General features: G+C 37.5%; 1 protein-coding gene across 1 annotated transcript; it reads left to right on the top strand.

Annotated features, from left to right (window-relative positions):
* The first annotated feature begins 6,542 nt into the window (after positions 1–6,542).
* ATP6V0D2 (ATPase H+ transporting V0 subunit d2) lies at positions 6,543–22,674 on the top strand. Its single transcript, XM_015855898.2, has 8 exons — positions 6,543–6,812; positions 11,070–11,241; positions 12,962–13,140; positions 15,406–15,485; positions 17,243–17,320; positions 20,623–20,799; positions 21,645–21,722; positions 22,253–22,674. The coding sequence occupies exons 1-8, from the start codon at positions 6,683–6,685 to the stop codon at positions 22,412–22,414; spliced, it is 1,056 nt and encodes a 351-aa protein (XP_015711384.2). The 5' UTR covers positions 6,543–6,682; the 3' UTR covers positions 22,415–22,674.
* Positions 22,675–27,142: the final 4,468 nt, after the last annotated feature.

Here is a 27,142-nt window from a genome sequence, read left to right as displayed (position 1 = left end):
TGTTTTGGGGGCAGATTTCACATGTTAAATCACAGCCTGTTAGTCCTTGTGAAGAGGCTCTTCTCACTTTTGTGTACTTTATTATTTCCACATGATGCACCATACATTTAAACATAATGTTTGTACAGCAGAAAATAACACAGAATGCTGTGAGAACTGGTGCAACAACTTAGACTGAATGAAGGAAGAAATAATGAGGGGTCTTCTTCCAATATGCTGAATATGCAGAAGCTCTTTCCAAATTAATTATTATTTAACAGGGACTTAATGTAGTTAAGAACATGTTACTATCCAGCAGATTAGAAACCAACTTGAAAGTGACAGCATAATACAAAGAGCTTTAATGATTCTAAATTTATTCTCTTTCATTCTGGGTCTGAATATTTAACATTTCACACACTGCTTTTCTCTCAAGTCATGATCAGATCCAATAGGCATTAAAATCTGAGTTTTCATCCTGCCTTCCAGAACCCGTTTTCAAGAATAATAACTTAGATAAGTGGTGGTGGCAGCTAGAAAAGGGAAAATAACAAATCATAGTAGGAACATTCTTCTGCATTTAGTAAATTCTTTATATCAGGGTTTAAAACTCATAGAGTTCAGAAACAGCAAATGTAATTATATAACCAGAAGTAATCATCCATATGCTCAGTGCTTTTTGTCTTATGATTTGCAATTATCTGCCATAAAAAGACAGATAGCAGACTTCTGGTGTGATCCACATTGCAACACAAGCACACTCGGCCATGCCAGTTGCATTGGGGTGCTTAGCTGCTATGTATAAAGAGGAAGAAGTAAAGGATCCTTCTGATATCTATCACAAACTTGATCCTATGTTAGCTAAAGGCTAATATATTCACATGCATGTACATCTTCCAAACATCTAGAGTTGAAAATGAGACAGGGATACTAATGTCCAATTAGACTATCAGCAAACTCAGTTCTCAGAATTTGGATCTGTGTCATAAACTGTTCTGGAGCTGAGGAAATCTTTCAAGCTGCAGTCCTCAGAGTGAGGGAGTCAGGCAGCAGAGAACTGTGACTGTGGGGATGTGATGGATCCTTTGCACTTGAAATTGAGTTGGATGTGGTTTTTATTTAAGAGTTTTGTCATCTTTATTTTGCTTTCAGGGTCTACCAAGGATATAAACTTCCGGATACCTAAAAGAACCTGAAGATCCTACCTGCTGAATGTGAATTTTGCGACAGTTAATGAAAAGGGTGTTCACTTGCATGAAAAGCTTGTCAGGAAGAGGTCTGTAGATTAAGATAAGGAAAAAAAAAGATCTGACACTGTGTAGGGAGAGGCTTAGGGGCCTAAAAGCAAGGATGTGAGTTCTTGGTATCCTCACTAGAATTAGGTAGAAATTGCATCCTGGGCAGAAGGCTGCTGAGTTCATCTGTGTGTCAGTGCTGAAAAGTACAAATTATTCACACCAAAGTAGCCCAGTTTGGTAACTGAATGCATAAGTTTTGTAAAATCCGAGCCTCACTTCTGAAAGCATTCCAGAGCTTTGTTAATTCTCTCAAATCTTCTTTTCCATAGTTTTTCAGCTACTGTTAATGTTTTTCGCCTGGCTTCCCTCCATAGAATTACCACTTTAACTCTCTGATAAAATCCTTCTTATTACACTGGCATGTAATTCCCTGAACAAAGACCAAAAACCAGGAGGCTTGCTGACCTACAAAGCTGCAAGATTAATTTTTGAAGGCATGGGAGGGGAAGATATCAGTGAGATACATTTGTGAACCCAATATCAAAATATGACTCCTAACAAGGCATAGGAGGAAAACATGCATTTCATATAAATTCAAAAGTTAGTCAAGATAGGAAAGTTGGGAGTGCATAGTTGCTGCGAAGGCTCTCAGCAAAGGCAGAGTGCATTAGCTGGGAGTGTTAGCATTGGGTGTGCCTGCTGGGTACAGAGCTGTTGTTGGCACAGGAATACGGCCTCCCGTGTACAAAGGCTTAGCTATCTGCAAGATCTTGCTTTAAAAAAGCCACTCAGCATGACAGCTGGATTGTGTCTGTTCAAGTGTAGCCTGCCATAATTCGCAATTCTCTTATATTTTAAGTAGCTGTAGTGTATTGTGTTCAGATGGTAAGGTTTTGGTAGTGGGGGGGGCTGAAGGGGTGGCCTCTGTGAGGAGCCACTGAACACATCAGATCAGATCCAGCTCCAGCTGCTCCAGATGGGACCAGTTGCTGCCAGAACAAAGCCATAAGCAATGCTGGGTGTACTCTGGGAGTGCAGATTTAGGAAAAGGAAAAACTGCTGCACAACAGCGGCTGGGAGAGAGCAGTGAGAAATGTGAGAGAAACTGCGCTGTCAGGATGGCAGGAGGTGCTCCAGGTCCAGAGCAGGAGCTCACTGCAACCCAGGAGATACCCATGGAGGAGCAGGCTGACTTCCTGCAGACCGTGTCTATCAGGTGGAGCAGATCTCCATGTGCAGCCATGGAGGAGCCTGCTGGGCAACAGTGGATGAGGCCTTAAGGAGCCGCAGCTAAGCTACAACTCTGCTGCCCATGGGAGTACATTGCTGGCTACTTAGAGTACTCAGGTGATTAGGGTGTGTGTCATATCCATCTTACAAGAGCTGTGGGTATCCAGTACCTCAGAAGGACAGAATCTCAGTCTACATCTTGCAGTCAGAATAGTTCTGCTTTTGTTTCAGAAAAGAGGGATTTCAATAGATCATATTCTAGAAGGATTTTTAGGAATTGGTCACATCCTTCTATTAGAAATGCACAGCAGACATCCCAACATCTACCAAGTTTAAGGAGTGTTGACGTGCTGAACTTACAGTGCCAATACAAATATATGTTAAAAAATCCAGACCACTTGGACACGTTGCATTCCAGAAGTCTCTGAATCCATCTGCATACTACTGAGCTACATCAGAAACTGAAAACACTTTTAATCTGCCTAACATACCATTCCTAACAATTTTTACCTAGCTGATATAAGTAAATAAATAAATGCATAGGTAATAATTTGCCTGGCAGAACAGCTGAAAGAAAGAGAGTTGACTAAAGATTATGTCTTTAACTTCACTTCTGATTTCTCAGTAAGGGAGGTGAATTTTCTACTGACTGGGTAGGAATTAGAGAGTGTTAAGTCAAAAATCTTCCACACACAAACAGAGTCACACAGAGATGAAGAAAACTTTATGTCACACAGAGAATCAGCTTTCTACACTGACAGTAGTGTAACGGGAACCTGATTATTATATACGTAAGCCATTACACAGTCAAGACTTCAGTGACTTTGTTTCTGGGTAAGCAAAACCACAATTTCAGCAGGGATCTGCCTGACTAAAGCCACAAAATCTATTTCTAAATGAGAGTCCACAATAACTAAAGTAGTGCCTTTGAGTACTTCTCATGAAAGAAAAAGAGTAACCAAATTCATGTGATTTAGGCTCCACATTCCATGGGCATTCCCTTACTCACTCTTCTGCTGACTCTTTGTCATTTGTTCTCCAGCATTAACCTCGTGTCCGGGAGCTGTCAGTGCTGCTAAAAACAGAAAAAGAGGAAGTTCAGAGAAAATCTGAGGATATGGCAAAAATGTGTATAAAAAAAGACAAATGTCGTTCAGCTTTTCTGAGTAAATAATCAGTGTATGTGTTTGTCTTTTTTTTTTTTTTTTTAACCTTCAGATGAGTTGAAAACACACTAAAAAGCCCAGAACTTTTTGTGTAGTTCTTTCCAAGTTTATTTTCTTTAGTAGAGGTGAAGGAACTGGAGGTGGTTCGCAGCAGTCTCATGATGACCTCTTGTGGTTAAAACATACACACATTTTGTTGCTCGGTTTCTCAGAAACTTTTGGTCCCAGAGGTTAATGTGTGTTATTAGATCTGAATGGCGCTATGTTGTTGGTTCTGCTTTAACCTGAATTAACTTCTGCTCACAAACACGCTATCAGTATTTGCTTAGTTCACTGCTGGTGAATTCTTTTAAAAATATCTCAACCTTTGTACTCCACAAAGTTATCAGTGAGAGTATTGTATTTTCCTGCGTGGCAGTTCGTTTAAGCTCATTTGTAGCTCTGATTAACTTCCTTAATCTAAAGAACTATAATTTTGGAATATAAACGTACCCATTCCACAATGTCAAAGAAATCATACAGCACAAGACACTTGTTGCAAGAAATTACATCATTAGGTACTGAAAGTGCTCTTTCATATCTTTCATATAAAAATGCAGTCAGTGTATGCATTGTTTCTGAGTTTTGTAGCTGAAGATGTCTCCTTTCCTCCACAACTTTACTTGTAACAAAAAAAAAAATAATAAAAAATCAGAGACCTGAGCACTTCCTGATGACTCTGAATATAGTCTCTTAATTCAGATGATACCCTCTGACACCTTATCTGACAGATGAGGTGATCTTTCTCTAACAGATAAAATCACTCAGTAGTTTAGTCTGCTTCCTTAAAACCTCCAAAAATAGAGATTTCATGAAACAAGTTTGCTGAGTGATAACACTTCATGAGATGGTCCCGAAAGTGGTATTTTTGGATCTCACAGTAGCACTTTCTGACTGGACAACCTCCAGTGGTGTTATTTGCACCTGCCAGTCAGTATTTACATGACCCCGAACCTTACTAAATTTAGGATCCACTGCAAAGCCATTTCTGCACTGGCTACTGCCTGGAGCTGTGGCAGTTCCTCATCAGCCCAGCCTTGGGTTGCCAGCAGCTTGGATGTCCTCCATCGCCCAATAGTGGCAATTGCAGCTCGGGAGGGCAGGTTCAGCTGCTGCGAGGCACTCCTTGTTTAGCTAATGCACACGTTTAGAGATGTGTAGGGTAAAAACAAACATTGCCTATGGTGTACACAAGAGTGAGACCCTTGTGTTTTAATTTTCTCTTGTTTATTTTCACTTAAATAGTAAATAAATTAGTAACAGAGATTGTTGAGTGGAAAAAGCCAACAACAGGGAAAAAAAAAAAAGCAGGTTGCAGGTTTAAAGTAATTGTGGACATCTTCACGTGGCATTAAGGAAGAACTTACAGAGATAGCATATCTTGAAGAACGTCCCTGGATTTTGAAACATTATCAGTGAACTTATGTCAGGTTCTTGCATCCTGTGTATTGGAAATCTGAACATGGTGAGCATGCAGACTTGTGGGACAAATCCAGATTGCTTGTTTGGGGATGGGGCACCCCATCTTTCTTATTCATCTTTTGCTGTATTAACTCCACAGTCCTACACCAACTTCCCTAAAATCATTTGCCCAGATTTCAAAAATCAAAACTCTACATAACATTTGCACTCATTGCACTCTACAACTTCCTGAAGGGAGGCTGTGATGAGGAGGGGCTTGGCCTCTTCTCCCAGGCAACAAACAGGACCTAAGGAAATGGCCACAAGTTGTAACAGAGGAGGTTTAGATCAGACATAAGGAAAAACTTTTTCTCACAGGGAGTGGTCAGGCACTGGAATGGCTGCCCAGGGAGGTGGTGGAGTTGCTGTCCCTGGCAGTGTTCAAGAGGTTTCTGGATGAGGAGCTACGAGATACGGTTTAGTGGTTTGTGGTAGCAATGGTAATGGGAGGACAGTTGGACTGGATGATCTTGTAGGTCATTTCCAACCTTGTGATTCTATGATTCTATGATTCTAAGCCAGATACCTGGTGACCTTCCTACTACAGTGTTTGCTTGGTTAGCAAACACACAGGCATCTCATGTCTCCTTGTGTGGCAAGCAGAGCCTTACCACAATCTGGAGCAATGTGATATAGACAGGAGTCAGCTGGTGAGTACCAGGTTGTCATCACTCAGCTCCCAGGTTAGGCTGCAGTTCATCCTGCAGCCACATTTCAGCACAGGAGGTCAACAGTAAAGCCAAGCCACGTGTCTCCAGCCGGCACCATGCATCAAAAATCTTAAAGCACCGAAAACTGAGCCTCAGTGTTGAGATACAGATGGCGGGCTGCTGCTGTAGCTCTGGGGCTGACCTTTCAACCACACCGCAGCTCCTGAGCTCCATCTGACTGCACAGAATACTGTGAGATCTTCCCTTCCAGCAAAGCCTGCTGACATATGTTGCATGTGATAATGAATTTGGAGAAAACAAGCAAACAAACAAACACAAAAGGCTTTCTGTGTTGATTACAGAAGCATAGCACTTTGAAGAGGCAGCCCCAGGGCACATAAACCTGAAAGACAGAAGACTTAACAGTTCAGTATAAAATATATAAAATTCACTGATAGATTCAACACAGTTTTGACTTTAATTTTTAATCAAAATCAGGAAATAATTTGCATTAATGAAATGAAGATTCCCATTTTTATAGCATTTATTTTGTAAGAGGAAAGAAAAATAGGAGTTATTTCCACATCTGGGTGGATAATAACCAGAGTGCTTAGTTTGATCTTCAACAAACAATGTATACTCCATTTTTGGCTTCCCTTTCTGCAATAACAGACTAATTCTCTGGCTCTGGCAGGAGGGTGTTGGGTTTACGTGGTGGCTGTTGTGTAAGCATCAACTGTACTGGAACCACATAAACTAAGAGCAAGAAACAGGAAGAAACTAGTTGGTAAAACATAATCACAGGCTGGCAGGAAAGCAATGACTATTTGTCACTCCTTTCAAAGAGGAGGAAAACAGTTGGTGGCAAATACTCAGTAACATCAAGAACCCAGCAGAGAGACCGAATTTCCTTTCCTCCATGCCGGGATACTCAGAGTTTTACTTCAATGTGGACCATGGCTACTTGGAAGGGCTGGTCCGAGGGTTCAAAGCCGGGATCTTGACTAGTGCAGACTATGTCAATTTAGCACAGTGTGAGACATTAGAAGGTAAGTCTGCTGTCTTCTTTCATTTAGGAAGAAATACTGTTCCTTGGACCACTGAAGAATAGAAGGTAAAAGAATGTTGAGAGCCTTATCTTAAAATACAGACGTAACTCTGATTTCCTTTTAAGAAATGTTCTCATGCTTAAGCTAACAGATTTCCATTGAAATTATTGTGCAGAATTGTGTAGATTGATTTGCAAAGCAATCAAGATGATGGGGGAGTTTCTAGTTTACTGATAAACTGGCAGTCTCACAGACTTTAACCATTGGACAGATCTGTGCAAGTTTGGTATCACTTCAGCTGGATAAAATAGTTTGCAAAATCTTATTAAAAGCTTACACTGAATCTCTGTATGAAAGATATAATTTTAGTACTTTATTACTTCACAAGTTTGAGAACAGTGGGGGATGTTCTATTTACTCAGCAGAGAAAAGTAGATGTCACAAAGGTAGAAAACTTATTAACAAGCTTAAAGGGAGAAAGGAATAAGCTTTACTCCTCTTCCCTCCCCCCCACACCCCTCTTTTCCACACAAGGTGACTTTGTCACAGTAATAAAAAAACACACAGTAGTTTCCAAAACAGCTTTCTATGCCCAAGACTGGTCACAGCCTGATGAAGACAGACTTGTGCAAGAATCATATGACACACCCTTAGACATTTGGCAGGGAAAAACGCAACAGAAAAAAAAATCACCTTTCTAAAGAAACATGAAGTTTCCTTCCTTGACTTCAAATAATAGCTATGATTGTATACTGAAATCATATCTATAATACAGAGATACTAGACTTGTATGAAAAAGAAACAGCAAGAATTAATAAGCTCATTCTATTCAGAGCTGCTTTGTCTATGCAGTGATAGAGTTGAGAAAATGAGAAGTGCAGAGCCTGTTGACTCACACATACAACAGAGTTTTGAGGCAGTCTAACTATTAAGATACAAATTTGGGAGGCTGCACACCATTAATCTTCCAGATTAAAACAACTACATTTAAATAGATATGTGTGGGTATTTAGCTGTCGTCTGGATAAAATTTCTCACAGTTAAAGAAGAGATTCTCTGTGCAGTCAGTAGGATCCAGAGACTCATCAGCTGACCAAGTGCATGTGCCCTCTTCAGCTGATAAGCTGGAGAGCTGTATCAACTCTCCATTTCACATAACAGCAGTTTGGATGTACACAGGATTGAATGTAGTTTCCTATTCCATTCCCACAGAATTCTTGCTTCTGTTCAACAAGACAATGAAAACTATTTTAAGTCATTTTACAAGGAAGTTATTAACAAACAGCAGGTAGTTTCATAACATTTCTGAGATATATGAACCTTCAATATTATGCATGCAAAGTTCTTTATGGGCAGATTACAACAAAGAGGTAATATCATCTTCTCATTAAGACTTTGAAAGAGTAGGGGCTTCCTTATTTTTGAACTGTCTTTTTTTCTAATATTCATTCAATTTTAGAATGCAAATGCATTTTAGCAACAGAAAGAGCAGCCATCACCAACCTGCGTAGAAGGTCATCTGTAGTACCCACTATCACTTCCCTTTCACTGAAGCACTGTTTGCCAGACAGCAGGCACCCATCAGTTATTTACCAACTATGCTATATATAATGAAAATCTGAGAAACAATGGATTTGCACATGGGCCTAAAGGCAAACACCTCTTGGCACATGCATGATGCTGTAATATCATGTTGGATAACAAGTGTACGGTAAACAAAAAACAGGCCCTTACCTCTAAAGTAGAGTATGGTTCTATGTATGTACCCTGGATCTTCTTTCCAATTAAAAGGTCCAGCATATGCATTAGTGCTGTAGCACTGTATTTTAATTGTCCTAGAGTGCCTTTAATTCATGAATTCATATTGAAATGTAATAAGCTGACACCGTTTTGCATTCTGTGGCATTGCACCAGACCACAAAAAACTGGACTAAGATTAAAATATTATAAATATTCTAAAACAAACAGGCAGAAACAGAATCAAAACTGCTCCAAGTAAGCCATAAATAGAATCAAAAAGACCTTTTAATTTCAAAGTGGTTTTCGTATCTCTAGAGGAGAAACCATAATGTCAGTACAGGAGAACCACGAGAAAAAAAAAGGAGTTTGACATCTGCTTGATAATTACAGGGAAAGTATAACAGTGAGAGGGAAAGAGAAAAAGGAGAGTAGCTTCTGATATCACTGTGCCCTCTCAATTCAGGGCCTCACAGAGAGGCAAAGATACCTTCAGCTTAACTTAGATATTCTTTTGGGCTTGATTGAATTGGTATTATTTCCATGGAGCTGCCTTTTGTGTTACTACTCTGGCTAGAAGCTCTACAACATGGCCCGCTGCTAGCTTGACCCTATGGCATCATCTATTTCACAGGAAATGCTGCTGACACTCTTTGAAGTAGAATACAGAAGGTTTTAAATTCAGTGCATTATTCTTTCCTTGACTTCTTGTGTGACAGAACAAATGCTGCTCTCTAGAATGTGCACTAAGTCACAGAAGGATAAGCAGCCCAGCTCTGCTCCCACCTCGATAAAGCAAGTTACTGACTTGCTGTGCTAGAATGCCAGCATGCAGTGGCTGAAATAACAGCGTAACTGAGATGTGATGGCAGCTGGCTGCCACAGTCAGGAGTCACACAAGACTCCACATGCTTGATGCCAAGATCTTGGACTAACACTCAGTTCAACTTCTTGCAGGACTTTTCTATCTTAACCACACTCAACTTGAATCAGCCACTCTCTGAGCATTAGTTCCCCTTAGACATACATTCTGTAATTTTTGCTTAATTGTGGATGGAAGCCTGTACTGAAATTATTTTACACTGGTAACATGACCTCTGTCTATTGCAGGAAGATCTAGGGAAGTGCTAATAGTTCCAGAGCATTAACAGAGCGCAGCTGTCCTATCAAAGCATCGTGCTGTTGTAGTCACTGGAATGAGCTGAGGTGGAAGCAGAACCCACATACAGAGCTCTAAGGGTGATCTACCTCAATGTTTTAGTGCGGACTTAGGAGTCAGAACTTGCAATGTGCTCGTATTTTTGCATGAAGTCTCACTGTAGGCCACCTTACTGCATACTAATAAAGTATACCTATGGGGATTTAGGGGAGTATAGTTACTATACTAATAAGTGCACACCTTACTAACTTCATATTAACTTCTCTTATAAGCACACCTTTAATTCAGCCACTGTGAGTGTTGCAGTTAATTTCCCTAAACATCTCTATAGCTTTTATCTGGAAATCTAATCATAATTGATGCCAAAACCTCGTAATATTATCCCAGTAATTTACGGTAGCTTTCATATAACGTTTAGACATAATTACACAATATAGTAAGGCCTTTTCTAAAAGGAAGTGCTAAACCCCTTTGAACGCTAAGAACTGATTAATATCTTTGCTTTCATTTCATTGTGGAAAATAGCCATCGCAGGGATTCTTTATTTTATTTTATTTTATTTTATTTTATTTTATTTTATTTTATTTTATTTTATTTTATTTTATTTTATTTTATTTTATTTATTTTACTTTATTTTATTTATTTTATTTTTGCTATTATAAAAGCTTCTTTCAACCTTGTTGAATCAACTCTTCTTTTTTCCAGCTACTGGGGTTGAGAGCCCTGGCAGAATATGTCATGATAACCCAAATTTCTGGAACAGTTTCTCAGGATCTGTTAACAGCAGCCATAGATCAGACAAAGCCAAAACAGAAAAGCTAAAGGAGTATAACCATGCCCTTTCAGGCAGTCTTCTGAAGATCTCATTTGGAGATGAGCCTAAGTCAGGCAAGATGAGTTCTCTCTTCTTCAGGCAGTTTGATCACATGAAATTATAGTCTCACATGAGATTTAAATGATTCATATGAAAACTGAAGATCTTAATCCACAGGATGATTCCCACTGATATTTAACATAGGAGCACAAAGTAACAGACACATTATAATGGAGCAATAGTGACATCCCAAAAACATCTTTAAAATTGAAACAATGAACAAAGCTGACTAGGAAGGAGCTAGAGAAAGCAGTAATTAACACCGTGCCTGGTGTAACTGTTAATTAAATTTACTAGTAAGATTTCCAACAAAGCTGTCAACTACTTTTGGTTTCTTGTGGCAATGAGTCTTACAAGTAGAAGGCAATAGCGTTTGAAAAGAGCCTTCACATGAAAATATAACCTTACAAATGAACATGCTAAAAGTTATTTGATTTGGTTTGTATCAAAGCAGTGACAGTTTATTCTTCCCTGAATCTAATTCCAGATCTGAAGTTACATCTACAGACAACAGACTATGGCAACTTCCTTGCTAATGAGTCTGGTCCTCTCATGATTTCCACCATTGATGATAAACTGAAAACAAAGCTGCTCACAGAGTTTCATTACTTCAGAAACCATGCTTTTGAACCACTCGCTACTTTTCTGAATTTTATCACGTAAGTAATGTTACCACACTGCTTAAATTATAGATGCAAAACAAGAACACAGCTTCAGGTTAAAACAATGTAAATACAGCCTTCTGGAATTTGCATTAAATTTCAAAACAGTGGAATTACTTTGATATGGCAACATTTACATATAGTATTTGTATACTTATTTTGAAGAACACAAAAAGAGCAGACTCCTTACCTTGTATGGGTCTGGAGTAGTGAAAAGCTATTGTTATTTTCAATCATCATTTAATTCAGAAATTAGCATTGCAAAAAGTACGTCTGTGAGGAGGATTAATGAAAGATTAACAATTTCCAGCACAGTGATTTAACTCCTGGGAAGATGGTAAGCTCTAGATTTCGTTTGAAGGGGAAAAGAACAAACTGTATGCCTACCATACTTTTTATACCATTTAAACACTGAAATAATGACTTGCTGCAAGGTACTTAAATCCAAGAAGCTTTGTTTAAGAGCACAAGTGCTGTTTGAAGCCAAATGAAGAGAAAGTTCTGATCTCCCTGCAGTTATAAACAGACAAAACTTGTAAATAAATGACTTAACATTAAGGAAAGAATGGGGTTCTGCTTTATAACAGCATAACAACATGGATTAGTGAAATGTCACCAGGATATTTTACTTAACTATTTACTCCCCTTGATCTTCTGACAAGGCCACTAAACTGTTCAGCTTACTTCCAAGCAGTGCTTTTATCGTAACACTAAAATAATTCTTTTTCGGCTATTATACCAAGAGGATACTAAAGACTGCCCTGGGACAGTTATGACCTGTATCCAAGCAATATCTAGGTTTTGTTTCAGAGAAATGAAAGTGAAAATGACAAGTTTTTTTCCTCATTCTGATTGACATGAGTATGTAAACGTGTACATACCCTCTGCCCACAGCTGTTTTGTGATAATGATGGAGACAGTAGTTCAAGATATTTAGCAAAACCATAGTGTCACTGAACTACATATCACCAGATCCTTCATCTCTGTCACAGATGTTGTTTGGGATCATGTTAATTTCTATGTGTGTCTAGCTGTGTTCTGAACCAACAATGCCAGCTGAAGAGTAGCATCCTTATTACAAGTGTCCTAAGGGAATAGCCTTCATATTTCCATTTCTGAGTTGCTGACAAAACTCTTAACAGTCTCTGACAGTAACACTAGTAAGAAACTCATAGTAAACGTCTAAAAAAATTGTCATCAATAAAGAAGAAAATTGAAACAACCTCTACACATTTTTCTCTTTTTAAAGCTGGGAGAGAAGAAAGGTTGGTCCATCTACATGGATTCTGCAGTTTTAGTGCCTAGATTCTTGTGCACTCTATAATAAAATCCCAAACTAGAGAAGCTGCTTAGTCAGCTGGTTTATGTTTTGACACCATATGCTGTCACTTATTATATCAAATCTACATTTCACAGCTGTTATGCTTATTACATTCATGTTTCTGTTTCCTTTTATTTGTTTGTTTTTGGTTAAGTGTCCTTTGCAAACCAGTCACATGGTTTAAAAACAAAACTGGGTCACAGAGTGAGCTATTTAAAAGCTTCAGGTTTTGACAAATGAGGTGGTGATAGTGAGTGAAGGTACAAACCTGCAAATACGACAGTCATTTCTGTCATCTGTGTTGTTAATAACTTAAATCTGGCTTTTATATTTTTTCAAGACAAAATTAATTACAAAGCTAAGGTTCATTTCTTTTATTTTTTCTTTCAAATACAGATACAGCTACATGATTGACAATGTAATTCTTTTAATAACTGGCACATTACACCAACGACCCATAGCTGAACTTGTTCCCAAGTGTCATCCACTGGGACGTTTTGAGCAAATGGAAGCAGTCAGCATTGCCTCAAACCCCACTGAGCTGTTCAATGCAATTCTGGTTGACACACCATTAGGTAAGGAATACTAAATTATTTCTTATTTGCTTCTTGAAACTCCTAATTTCGTATTCTTAAGAGCAGCTGAGATCAACTAACACATTTTCCATTGGATGTGCTGTGTTCTGGTAACACGAAACGCATAAATAATTGGCTGATCAACTGGATCAAGTTCTTCAGGAGGAGCGTGCAAGACATTTTCTGGCAACGTTTATTAACAACTTCTATATCAGTCTTGGGAAGCAGACACAAAGAAAACATGCTACTCAAGAGGAGTAATGGATATCTTTATACTCAAGTATAGCTGCTGTTAGAGCATATAGATTTTTATTTCCACACCTGCATCTATAATTAAAACACGTAAGATGAAATCTTGCCTATCCCTCACTAAGGAGCAAGGAACAGACATCTACTAATGAATATTAGATGTTGTGGTAGAATCTGGAATCTCTCCCCTGAGCATTTGGGCATTATTAAAGCACAGAGTCAATCCTATCCTGAAAGAATAAATCTAAAGGCAAAGCAAAGTGAGGGCTTAGAACATTGTACCCAGAAACTGGGATGTAATTTTTCTCAAAGTGGCCACTGTTGGGAAGGGTACAGATAAGATGGGTCTGAATGGGTTTGATCATGGAAGAAAGAACTGCATACCCTCATCCTGAGTACTGTATGTAGTTTTGTGTCCTGCTTCCCAACTAGGTGTGGTGGGATGCTAGGTTGGCCTCAGGTAGCAGCCAGACTCCCACCCAACTGCTTGCTCTCTCACTACCTCCAGTGGGACAGAGGAAGATTGAAAAACATTGTTGTACACAAAACAGATCAACTCTCTGAAAATTAATATATTGCCTTATATGTAGGTTTGAATCCTGATCTGAGCATTGGGAAAGAGACAAACAACACAGATATGAACATTTAAACACTTAGGAAAATCACCTTTTCTCTTCCTTTCCCATTCCCTAGCTCCAGACATTTCCCTTTTCCCTTCTCCAGATCAGTCCAGTCCCTCCAATAAAGCAGTGAAAGACATGTGCAGGGGTTGATAGTCAGTAGATGGTGTTGGTTTTTTTTCTGTAGCTTCTTCTTTCTCACACGTATCTTTGGCTCCCAGGTGAGCTTTCCACAGGCTACAGCTGCTGTTAGGAGCATCTGCTCCAGCACACATTCTCCAGAAGGGCCAGAGAATATCTGCTCCAGAGACATGGAAGTGAGGCACTGGCACAGGCTGCCCAGAGAAACTATAGATGCCCCATCCCTGGAGTTATTCAAGACCAGGATCGATGAGGCCCTGGGCAGCCTGATCTATTGGATGACAACTCTGCCCATGGCAGAGGACTGGAACTAGATGGATGATCTTTAAGGTCCCTTCCAATGTGAGCCATTCGAAGATTCTATTATTCTATTACATGGGACAGGTCCTTCTCTTCTGACAGTGGTGTTCCCCCAACAGTTCTCTCTCTTTGATCCCTTCTCCACTCTCAGTCCAATATTTTTCTTCCCTTTCTTAAGCAAGTTTTCACAATGAAAAAGAGAAACCTCCAAACTTGGCCAGACTCACATGCTTTCCCTGAACACCATCTTTTGTTATTGGTGTCTGAGGCAATATTGTCTCTAATGCAGCACTGGCCAGCCCAACTGACGTGAGAGATTGGCATGCCTTTGCTAGTTATGAATATACTATTTTTAAGTGGCCCAACCACACAAATGAACCGCATCCCCTGCCTGCCAGTTCAAAACTGTCTTGCTCTTCAGACAGTTCTAGAAGAGGACTAGGATCTGCAGATAGTCAGGGTCAAAGGCTGCACTCCTTTCTAGTTGCATCCTGTTGCCTTTCTGCCTCTGACAAACACACTGAAGGAAGAGGTAAACTAGGAAAGAGTGCTCACCTTAACAAATGCAGAATACCTGCAAGATTTAGGTCAAAAGTTATCTTTGACGTTCCCCACTAGAAAATCTCCCTAATGATAAAATCATCTTCTTCAGAGAAGATTAGGGATTTCATTAACATTTCTCATCTGATGATCTCAGGAGATGTGGACTCTGGCTGCTGCACTGATTGATTCCCTTTGCAACAGATTGTCATTAGAAAGGAGGGAATAAGGGGATAAGGAGAAAATCAAGAGGATTTCTCTTCCTCTTTCTTATACAACAGAAATGTCAGACTCTTGCTCACACACTGGTAACTGTCAATTGACAAGAGTTGCAAATTATCAGCATGTACATTTATACAGTTGCAAATTATCAGCACATACATTTATACTTCAATGTAATATACTCTACTTTTAGCTGCTTTCTTTCAAGACTGCTTGTCAGAAAATGACCTGGATGAAATGAACGTTGAAATAATGCGCAACAAACTGTACAAGGCAAGTTCTTGCAACATAATAATAATCCTTGGCATTTTAAAAGCATCTTACAAAAGGAGGTCAGTATCATTAACCCTGTTTTATGGATGGGGAAATAGAAGCATGGTGAGATGAAGCAAGCTGCCTAAGGTCACCTGGCTGATGGCAAGTCTGGAAATTGATTCCAGCTCCTTTGATTTCTACTCCAGTGCTTGGAGAGATTTCAAATGTTGGGTCTGCTTCCAAATCCTAATTTAATATCTCATTAGTGAAAATGCTGTAGATGTCAGATGAATATCCGGATGCATTTGTTTATGAATTTATCTTCCAAATGCTGCAGAACTGTTATCTCTCCTACCTGATCCTAAGCAGTCTTTTGGCTAGCACGTATGTTTATTTATAAATGGTAAATGTGATCTGAAAATGTGTAATTGATTTGAATCTAGAGAGCATTTTTGTTTAATTTTCATTCATGTTTAAAATTATATTTAGTATTGTTACAACATATTGCTGTAAGGATGTGCATCTAATTTGTGCCTTGTGATTTCAAGGTACTTTCCAAATATTAGCATGCAGGTCAATAATCTTATGCTGGTCTCTTTAAGAGCTATACATATTTCATTCTGTTAATGGTTCCACGCAGCACATTCTCTCCAATTTCATTTTTGTCTTTCAAAAGGGATGCCTCAGTCTGCGGGAAATAATCTTACAGTGATCTGATCACATTAAGGGGAAAGAAAAAATACTTCTGTTTTTCTTACAACTGATATTTTGAAATTCCCAGTGTCTATTTGATTCTTAAATAGCCTGCTCCTTCAATTCATGACATGATCTTTTACTAATAAATTAGGCACTTCTTCTGTTTACATATGGATCTGATTCATATTTACTGTGTGAATGATCATAAGTTTACACTTACTAAATCTAACATTTATTTCTTTCTTTTTCTAAGTATCAGGGGATCATTCTTCAAAGACTTTTAAATTATTAATATATCCTTTCTCCCCTGCTTCAGCTATCAATGCAATCAATTATATTTCAGCACTGTTGTCAGGCAGCACTATGCACAACCTAACACAGAATTCCAAACAGCAGATTCCCCCGAGATGTCTCTACTTAAAAATTACTTAATTGCATCACTACTGACAGCTTCCCTGCATGAGACTGTGTGTCAAACATACTTTGATGACCTAAATGTTCCCTATGATGGTATTCTGGAGGAGAGGGAGACAGAAGGAACAACTCCATGAGATATTTCAGGTCCTTCCTGCTGAGCTATACTGAAGTGGGTGCAAGGGACTGAATCCCCAACAGACCCGAGGGCTATATAGATTGGTATTACAGAAGCTTTGTACACTGTTCAGCTCTAATCCAGGGTTTTGTAGCGTAGAGCAGTGGAGATTAATTTGTGTACTCTCATAGTACTGGCCCAACACCCATGGCATATACCCAAATCCCTTCCTTCACAATGTAAGTGCAGTTTCCTTCAGCCGTCTGCTTATTATGCAGGAGAAACTCAGTGGAGCTAAAGAACATTATGTAGAGAGCAAAGAAAGCATAATGTTTGTCTGAAAACAGCTTTTGAAAACATTTAAACATGTAGTAAGAACAAAATAATTTCATTTTAATACTAAATCCAGCAAATTAAGCACTTACTCAAATTCAAATTGACAGACAGAATTGTGAAAGTTTACAGAAGAATTTTAAAATGAGATTTGTGACTACATGGTCCAGATCTTAAGTAACATTTAAATTACTTCTCTGCTTCTTTTATGTAGTCTTATCTTGAGGCATTCTACAAGTTTTGCAAAAAACAAGGAGGTACTACAGCAGAAATAATGAAACCTATTCTTGAGGTAAGAATAAAATTAACTCATTGCACATTAAAGTACTCCACAATGCTTTCATAATTAATTCACTTTGCTTTTCATGTTCCTTTTGTCTCCATTTGCAAAGCTATTTGTCAAATGTTTGAATATGAAAGTGTTTTGCTGTGATATATCCTAGATGTACTCTTTATTCTAAAAAGACTTTCATATCTTGACTAGAGAAACTAGTCTAGGGAGGAGGGAGATTCAGTTGCTATTTTTTTCTATAACAGAAAGCAGAATAAACACATTTTACCAGTCTCAGACTCTTGCCTGCCCTCTGTAATTAAAGTGGCAGTTACATTTCCTAGCTCAAAATTGAACTTGATGTACCTACATTCCATCATTATTGTATACTAACTACAGTGATCTTTAAATTTAATGGGGCCACTATATTCTTTTACTCTTTCATGAAAAATAATGGTTGAAGTTAGAGCTGATCGACCTTCGGATCTACTGTCACACAGAAAATTCCAGGACTTATTTTTAACTCAACTCAAAAAAGTTTAAAATGTAATTTTGCCTTGATATACAGCATTCTCAACCTCCTATTCCCCAAAGCATACCTGCAGCACAGGAAATGTTACTGTCTTATCTTGTTATTGTAAAAAATGATGAATAAATTCTTAAAATGGTGTTCTCAGCATTCAGCTCAATTTTTCCCCCCATGGTTTATTATAATTCTTTGCAGTGTTTGAGACTGGCAAAGCACTGGCACGAGCAACCCAGAGAGGTTGTGGAGTGTCCTTCTCTGGAGACATTCAGAACCTGCCTGGATACTTTCCTGGGTGACATACTATAGGAAACCTGCTTTAGCAGGAGGTTGCACTAGATGATCTCCAGAGGTCTGCTCTGATCCCTAAAATTCAGTGATTTTTTGATTCCCATACAGGAGTCTTTTATTTCGGGATCAGCATAACTTGTACCATGGAAAGTGATGGAATAAAACTCACTGAGATCTTACAACCTCACACTAAAAATTTGCATTATGGGAAAAAGATAACCTGGGAACTCATCTCTGAAGGGAAAAAATGAGCCTAAATTACATCTTCAGAAATAATGTGCTGACGTGAGAGTGCAATCTCATATTTTATTTAACCATTTCATAATGTTTTGGTTGTGTTCTAAAGAAAATATCCTTAATGAGTTGAACTGATCAGAAATTAAATGTTGAGACTATTCCTTTTCTGGAAAATAAAAATGAAGAGATTGGCTGGCAGAGGTAAAGACATGTCCCAGTGTATTCAAATTTTGCATCAAATTCATTTTTGGCTAGACATTCATTTTGAGAGAAGATTAATAACGGAAAACAGGCTAAGCATACTGTTAAGCTCTTCTTATACCAGTGGTAACAGTTTGGTCTGTGATAAGCTTCTCTAAAATTCCTATGTAATGTCAATTAGCCAGCATGATAAACTTTCTAGATGTCCTTTTTATCATATTTTAGTAATCTGAAGGCAACCTGATCAGTTTAGAAAAAGTCAAAGTTTAATTACTCAAGATAATACTTGTTATCTATTCTAACCCTGTGAAAATGAGGTGGCTGTATGTAATACCTCACCCTCTTGACCATCAGTCATGGTACTAACTGTCCGCACTAAAAGCACTGGTAATGTCTTTTCTTTGGGCAACAAGCACTGCATGTTTAGCCCTGCAGGTCGCAATAAACTGTGGGACTGCACTGTAGCTGGAGTAATGCCTGTTGGTAAGACACCATGCACTCTCAGGTAGCAGACATACACCTTCAGTTTTCCGTAGGGAAACTGAGGCAATTAGCAAATTGTCATCCTGTAGCCCCATGTTTACCTGCAGCAATGAAATGGCCCAAGTCACTAAATAGCTGCCTCACAGTGTTATTCACTATGAACAATTTCATGTGCCAATAATTTGTTAAACTGAAAGGTCAAGATTGATCCGGTGCATTTACTCAAGCTGGAAACCACCATGACTAGGACCCAAGCCCAGTAGCATTATTTGTAAATGCATAGGAGAATGTTTTTCCAATAAAATGCTACAAATCTAACAGCTAATTTCTACATGGCTTTGACAGGTTAAACAAGAAAAGCATTCATCTTTACACAAACCAGTTTCACTAGGGTTGATATGCCCGTTCATATTAGTAAGGAAAGTCAAATTTGGCCCAGTTATTCATTAGCTAGAAAGCTTTTCAAGCACACTTATTTTCTTCTCATTATTTCTGTACTGTTTATTCATCTTCCTTATTCTGAAGTCAGTGCCAGAGGGCAGCTGGGTACCTGTTACAATATGTTCCAGTACACAGAAGTAGGAACTATGAATATGTGCTTAACCGCTAAATTTGTAGAACAGTGTTGCAATGGCATGTGTCAGTCTTATTCAACAGAAAAGTGTACTTTTCTGCTCAAAACAGTTCAAAAGTTCGCAGTGTAAGACATGTTGCAAGCTGCCTAAAATCTCTGAATGGTTATTTACAATCAGAAGTGTTTCATGCGTAATCAGTGTTCTTGGAAGACAAAGAAAAAAAAAAGAAAATCACAGTCTCTTTAGATTTCAAGACAGAAGAACAGATTTTAATCAGAATTGAGTAAGATAAATTTAATTTGCCATATTTTTAATTCATACTGTCTGAATTAAAATTATGGCAGGTCATATTTTGGTTACACAAAAGAAGAACCCAAGATCTAAGCATTAGAATGACTTTCAGTCTGTTACTGCAGGGAAAATACTTCATGTACTACTGGCATCTAGCCCTGGTAGAATGAAGTAGCTCTTCCTTCTCTGCATTAAAGATTTAACTGTTATGCGAAACACTTGGAAACTTTAACTTACCAAGTAAACAGCTCTCTTCACTGAATTAAATTATCGTTTTAATTATGTGCATCCAGAAAATATTTATTTCCAAAATGCCCACTCAAGTTTTATTCTGAGTTATCCCAGAACAGTACATGTGATTACTGATCCTTATGTGCATTATTATTATTTCTAAGAGTATTATTTCAAAACTCCAAATGGTCTGTACAGAGATTTTTGTGTTGTCAGCTTCTTGTCATGTAAGTAGAGGAAGGAGGAAATAGCAGAGTGGATATTTTCAGAACAAAATTCACAAAATAAAAGCTGTGCTTGCAAAACACTGTTTGATTTTCTAGTTAAAATTTAACAAGTATTTGCCAACTAGAATTTCCAATTTGTAAAATTAGATGTTTCTAATAAACAGTTTTCTTTCTTAAGTTTCCATAGTTTAGCTTACTGAAAAATTTATTTTGCAATGACATCTCTAACAACACTAATTATTCTTTGTTTTACGCATTAAGTTTGAGGCAGACAGACGTGCCTTTATCATCACTATTAATTCATTTGGTACTGAGCTCAGTAAAGAAGACAGAGAGAAGCTATACCCAACCTGTGGAAAACTCTATCCAGAAGGCTTACATCTGTTGGCCAATGCAGATGACTACGAGCAAGTGAAGTGTGTTGCAGATTACTATGCAGTAAGCAATCTAATTTTCTATAACAAAGAATGAATATACAATACATAACATCTTTTGATCTCAACAGAATTGTAATGAAAGTTCACATAGGCCTCTGATATGATGACACAGGGTAACTTGCTATCCTAGGGCAATACAAAGTTCCTCTTAGCATGTTAAATGATACCATATCCTAATATCCTAATAAACAAAGCTGCTCTTGTTTCTTAAATCTCCTCAAACAGAAGTTCACTTCAGAGTTTCTGCCTCCAAGATTTTGGAGCAAAAGCTTAACCCTTGAAATAGATCTGCATTGCAGTGCTGCTTTATAGGAGAAAACAAAACAAACACATGGAGAAGAAAATCACAAAGAACGGTAACATATCTGAAACAAAGTCAAACATATCTGTGCAGAATATTACAGCATTACATATCAAATTGATGGATTTTAGTACAACATCAGTGCAGATGAGTTAAATCCATCTGACTAATGGAAATAAAACGATCAGCTGCAGGAGGATCACAGTACAGCTTTTGGCTCCATTTACAAATCTGGCTCTGATGGATGCTATTTGTACAAGAAGTTCGGTGCTCTCTATCCAAAGGAGTGAAAGGTCACATGTCATTCTGCAGTCTCTTTTTTAAGAAATTACCTTAAGTAATAGGAAATGACAGCAAGAAATGCAAGTACAAACACTGTTTTGTTTCTGGTGACTATATGATTTTAAGTTTTGGTTTACAGAATATTTCAATCTATATCTGAGTACTATAAAGAAAGATAACTTAATGTAGTTTAATTAATAAATCAGTGTAATGCACAGAATACAAAAGTGTTGTTTTCATCGGGCGGATGTCTATGCTTCTAGGAATACAAGTCTGTGTTTGAAGGTGTAGGGAATGACAGTGGAGAAAAGACACTTGAAGATGCATTTTTTGAACATGAGGTAAGAGGTTCTAACAATAATGCATCAAAGTGGAAGTTACTGCTGTGGAATAACATTTAAAACAATAATGAGGTACTATGCTTTTGATTCTACATTACTTCATCATTCAGCTCTGCATCGAAAAATGCAGAATTGTGATGGCTGTCAACTTTCCAATGAAATAAAATAGAAGGATTTAACGTTTCAAATATAATAAATCCGAGGACATTCTTTTGATGAACAGTTATAGAACTGTCAGTTCTGATAGCCTATCCAAAACCCATATCATATAAACTGCTTAATGGAATATCCCTTAAATAGTCTATTTATAAGTTCTTTCACCATAGTCTTTTATTTATCTATAATGCTGTTATAGTCTGTTACCAAAACTAATCTGGAGATGATGTTTCAATTATTTTTCTACTCAAGAGTTTCCTATGTACAGTTGTGACTGCAAAGTTATTCAGAAATGTTGATGATGAAAGCTACCATCTAAAAATCACACTTGCCTTTGATATTTTGTCATAATGCTTATTTAATCTTTTCCACAGATAAAGCTGAACGTGCTTGCATTCAACAATCAGTTTCATTTTGGAGTATTTTACGCCTATGTGAAGTTAAAGGAGCAAGAATGCAGAAACATTGTATGGATTGCTGAATGCATTTCTCAAAGACACAGAACCAAAATTAATAACTACATTCCAATTTTCTGAGAATTTATAATGCTGCAGTGCCTGAGAAGAAGTACTTATTCAAATTAAAGAAGAAAAATCTTATTTTGAAATTCAACTATTATGTTTTTAACTGTAGTGCTAATCCTCCTTTTACATAACAATGTGACAAAAAAGCAGTATAATTAGAGATAAAAGTATCAGGAAATGTTAATGGGCTCTTTCATAGCTTTTGTTGATAGGTTTGTTCCCCACTGTGACCATTTTAATTGAACAAATCAATAAAAACTCTCTGCAAGGTCTTGTATGCGTGTTCTTTCTCTGCTGTGGAAGTAAATTTTACGCTAAAGAAGTTTGTAAAGCTTAATTTTGGCTTAACTTTGAGTAATGTTTTCAAAAGACCACTATTTCTATTTCACAATTATGGTCGTCTTTGTAGCAGACAAGGTTCCACAAAGAATGTACTACACAAAGAGGGGACTTTAGCTTTAGGGCTGCTGAGATTCCCCTCAAGGAATCTTGAAAGCAAACTTCCCAAACCTTTGTAACTGTGTTACAGTTAAATGTAAATAAACAATTGGGATGCCACAAGCATATCTTCATTTTCTCCTTTATGGGTCAACTGAGGTGCACTGTGTCAAGCAGTGGGTACCTGATCTACTTCACAACAACAGAATTATCTCCTCCCACAGCACCAAAGACACTGTCTTTATGTGTGCACCAGGAGAGATTATGAAACATGAATGAAAATATCAGCCAAGTCTGTATCAGTTTTACATCAGGCACAAACAACATCAGCTCTGAGCTATTTGAGGAGCTGGCTAAGATCAGTATCTAAAAATAGAGAGAACAGTTGAAGCCTGATTGTTGCAGGACAAGATTAATTCAGCAGAGGAATAATTACGGACTTTGAAAGCCACGTCACCATTCTGCCTTCCTACTCATACTTCACACTCATTCAAGAAGTTCACCCCTCTTGTCTTTGAAACAGCCCTCACTTTGATTCTCTGTGTGTCCCTTTACCTTCAGGCTGTACAACAGCACATCTCAGTCTTCAACTGAGAATGTAATATGATGCAGAAATGAAGTCCATTTCTTGCTGAGTAAACAGAAATATAAATACATATGATGTCAACACCTCAGAATTATGGCATTCAGGCAACATGTATTTGAGAACAGGGAAGTATCTATCTCCCTTTTTCACACACGCATGCACACGTATTTTAAAAATAGAAAAAGATCACATTTTTAATAGTTGAAGCTACACTTTCTAAATTGTAACTGTAACCAATACATCCCAGGACATCCCACACCGATTTAATGGAGAACTGGGAAGGTTTTTCTTGCTTTATCACAACACATAGAGAATCTTACACTGTTACTTTAACAACTATTTTCATGGAAAGTTGCCTTTAGTTCATTGGGAATTTAGAATGATTGACTAAAAAGAAATAATATAAATCTTATTTCTGTATGTAGACTTCTTTATTTAGTAAACACAGTAATTCAGAAGGGAAAAAAGGCAAAAAAAACCCAAGACAAACAAACAAACCCTAATTTGTATGATTCCCTTGAACTACTTCTACTACCTTGTATTTCTTAATACATTATTTCCCACTCTAATCTCTGACCAACACTTTCCAGTCCACACCTACAATGCAAACTATGCCATATAGTGCAAAAAAGACAGCTACAGTGTCTAAAATGTTCATTTTTCCACAGATGGTTTACTAATTGCATTTAAGAATGCAGAAAAACACAATCAACAGATCTAGAATGCAGACAGCAAACTCATGCATTTCAGAACAGTTGTAAGAATAGTTTTCCTGCGCTGATAATTCAAACCTCCTTACTTGAACAGAACAAAACATCTGGCTTTCCGCCAAGAATTTTATGAAGTGATTTGAAGGGGAAAGAATCTGTTCTCCACCCTAAGTCATTCTGTGCCAGGGAAGATATGCAGCTGCTATTGCTATGGTCTGTGTATACTGTGAGCTCAGAAAGAAAGCAGGAGTTGCAGCTTACACGCTTATGTTGACAACAGAATGGTTCTTCATACTATGAAAAGGACAGCATCAGTATTGACTGGATCTTTTTCAAATCAACTTTCTAGGTACCTGCTAAGTAAGGATGGATGCACTAGGCATTAATTCCATTTCATTTAACAATAAGCAACAGAATCAACAGACCAAAATGGGAACTGGGACATCAGAGTAACAATTCCTCATAAATTCAGATTTTTCTAAAGACAGCATAATGTAAATTGCTCTAGTTAACAAATTTGTCTCTGTACTAGTGTGTATATACATATATATATAACATACAAAAAAATATGATCATAGATAATCTCTAACAATACCGGTAGGGAAAGTCTAGATCACAGAATCACTGTTACAAGTGTCAGTAACTTACTAATGATCTCTCAAGTTGTTGAATAGGGGAAAATGAGACATTGAGATATTTTTCTTGTTCTTTCTTGGAATTCTCAATGTTGTGTTCATGCCCTGAAATGGCTATGCCATTCCAGGCAAGTTTGGCAATATGGCTATCATGAATACACCCCTCTGCCTGGATCTTCAGTGACAGATGAAAAACAGAACCAGGATCAATCTTCTGCTGAGCTCCGATCTTTATAAATCTTTCATTCTCATCATTTGCTGTAGCTCAGGCTTGAAGTCAAACAAATGTGAGCAACTCTGCATATGGACAGGTCTGCAGTGTTTGAAGAACTTCCCCTGAACATTACCTGTTTCTGCAGAGGTTTATAGGATGAATGATATCAGAATATGGTCTTCAGACTCGATCTGGACCTATAGTCAGTTGACAGTGGTAGAGACACACTTATTCTGTTTCAATCAGTTCCAGTATACCTACCTTATTTGGCCTATTCTGAACATTTCTGTATATTGAAGCTAATAACCATGCAACTTCATTTTTCTTTCATACCTGACAATGTGATGCATGCTGTTTTTAGTAAGCATGCCTAAGTTACACAGTATATTTAATTTTTCAATTATTCTGCTTATTACCAAAACAGCAGAACCAAAGTACAGAGGGATAGCTGGCCATCAATTACACGCGTATTGGAATTATAATGCTGCTAACATGAAAATTAATATTAAGGTTTAAGCAAGTGATAAGACAAAGTTCAGTGAAGTGCTGGACAACTGCTGGATAAATGGTGCAATAAAAATCACAGGAAAAAAATAGCAGTAGCATATATAAGATAGTCAACAGTTTATGCGACACAGAAACTGATCTCAAATATTGAAAATTATTAAATATATTGAATTATCTCCTGATTGACAAAGAAAAAAAACAAGTGAAAAAGCAAGACAAAACCTCCAAAGATCCCAGCTAAAAGTTTTCATACAGATGAAACACAACGAGAAACATTTGACAATGTCATTGTTATTGCAAACATCCTAGATATATCTGTCATTTTTATAGCATAACTTATCTGCTAAAATGAAACTTTAAAGTTTTGAGCCGCTTGGAGAAAGGCCTGAGGCACTAACCTTGACAAGAATTTTAAAGTACAGCCTCATAAAAAAGTGATTATCCCAGATATCTATTTAATATCGTTTTTACACCCAGGTGTGGCTTTCACCCTGGGGATGGTCGAATCTGTTGTCACCAGAATCTGCTGTCGCTAAAATCTTCACGAGATCTTGCTTTGCTTTATCTTAACACTGACATCTATCAGTGTCACAGTGCAGTTGGGAAAAATACCATACAAAGCAACAGGAGTTTTCTATGTGTTCTAACTTGTTGCTTCTAACATGCATGTAGCAGCAGCTCAGACTGAGCTTGAAAAGCAGCAGGAAGCAGTTGCAAGGTCTTGGATAAAGTTATGGCCATATTTTCTTGTTTTCAAAATTATAAAACCTAAATGTTCTCATCTTGTTAGGATTAATTTAAAAGTACATACTGGGATTTTTATTCATTTTGTGTAATGTTGTTCTCTGAAACTTCTGTATGTGCATGTACACTTACTTTACATACAAACATACATCATTTTCTGTTGAGACTCACACCAACAAGGAAGTGTTGGAGCCAAGACTCAGTCAGTCACTATAAAAGACATTTTAAAATGCTGCAATGCAATGTGTTCAAAAGCTTTAAATAAAATTCATTAAAATCAAACAAAGCAAACTTTGTGCATTTTCAACTAAATTGATTTAAAACACCACTTATTTGGGACAAGTATTGCATTTTCCAAGTACTTCAGAGCACAAAAGGCAAAAGAGATTACTCAAATATTCACAGGCCAGATCTAAACTCATGAAAATTGTTTATGACTACACTGTTATAAATGTGTAGAAATGAATGGAACCCAAACAAAACAGATTAAGCTTATTTATAGCAAACATTATGACTTTTGTAGATGTATGAAAACCACTAACAAACTTCAAATTATCCTAAACAGTATGTTATGCTATTTTCTTGCTAAAAAAAAAATAAACTAATTATTTTTAAAAGTATATAGAAGTACAATGAAAGCTGCTGTAATTCATAGCCCACCAGTGGACAAAAGAAAAATGACAATATCCCTTGAGCATTCCATGGGAGCAGAGCTAGAACCTCCACTCTCTGGGCTTCATGATCTACTTTAAAAGCTCTTTGAGGTTTCAGAAGTTTGAGTGTCTGACTAATTAAACAGATATATTCAATTTATTATATTGGGAGCCAACCACATGAAGCCTCCTCACTTTGATAAATAGAAGTGTGGAAACCAAACAGGGGAAGCTATTGCAGTAAAGTAAATGC

This window comes from Coturnix japonica, chromosome 2 (assembly GCF_054131305.1).
Source record: "Coturnix japonica strain WE chromosome 2, WE-NBRP24, whole genome shotgun sequence".
Taxonomy (NCBI): Eukaryota; Metazoa; Chordata; class Aves; order Galliformes; family Phasianidae; genus Coturnix; species Coturnix japonica.
The sequence above is the reverse complement of the archived record's forward strand: the minus strand, read 5'-3'. Positions and strand labels throughout refer to the sequence as shown.

What these genes read in the sequence shown, in the direction of transcription:
- ATP6V0D2 (XM_015855898.2), top strand. Translation starts at nt 6,683, where the DNA reads ATGCCGGGATACTCAGAGTTTTACTTCAATGTGGACCATGGCTACTTG. An exon ending in TCTGGTTGACACACCATTAG is followed by an intron (nt 13,141 to 15,405) that starts GTAAGGAATACT and finishes CTCTACTTTTAG; the next exon opens with CTGCTTTCTTTCAAGACTGC. An exon ending in TGCGCAACAAACTGTACAAG is followed by an intron (nt 15,486 to 17,242) that starts GCAAGTTCTTGC and finishes TCTTTTATGTAG; the next exon opens with TCTTATCTTGAGGCATTCTA.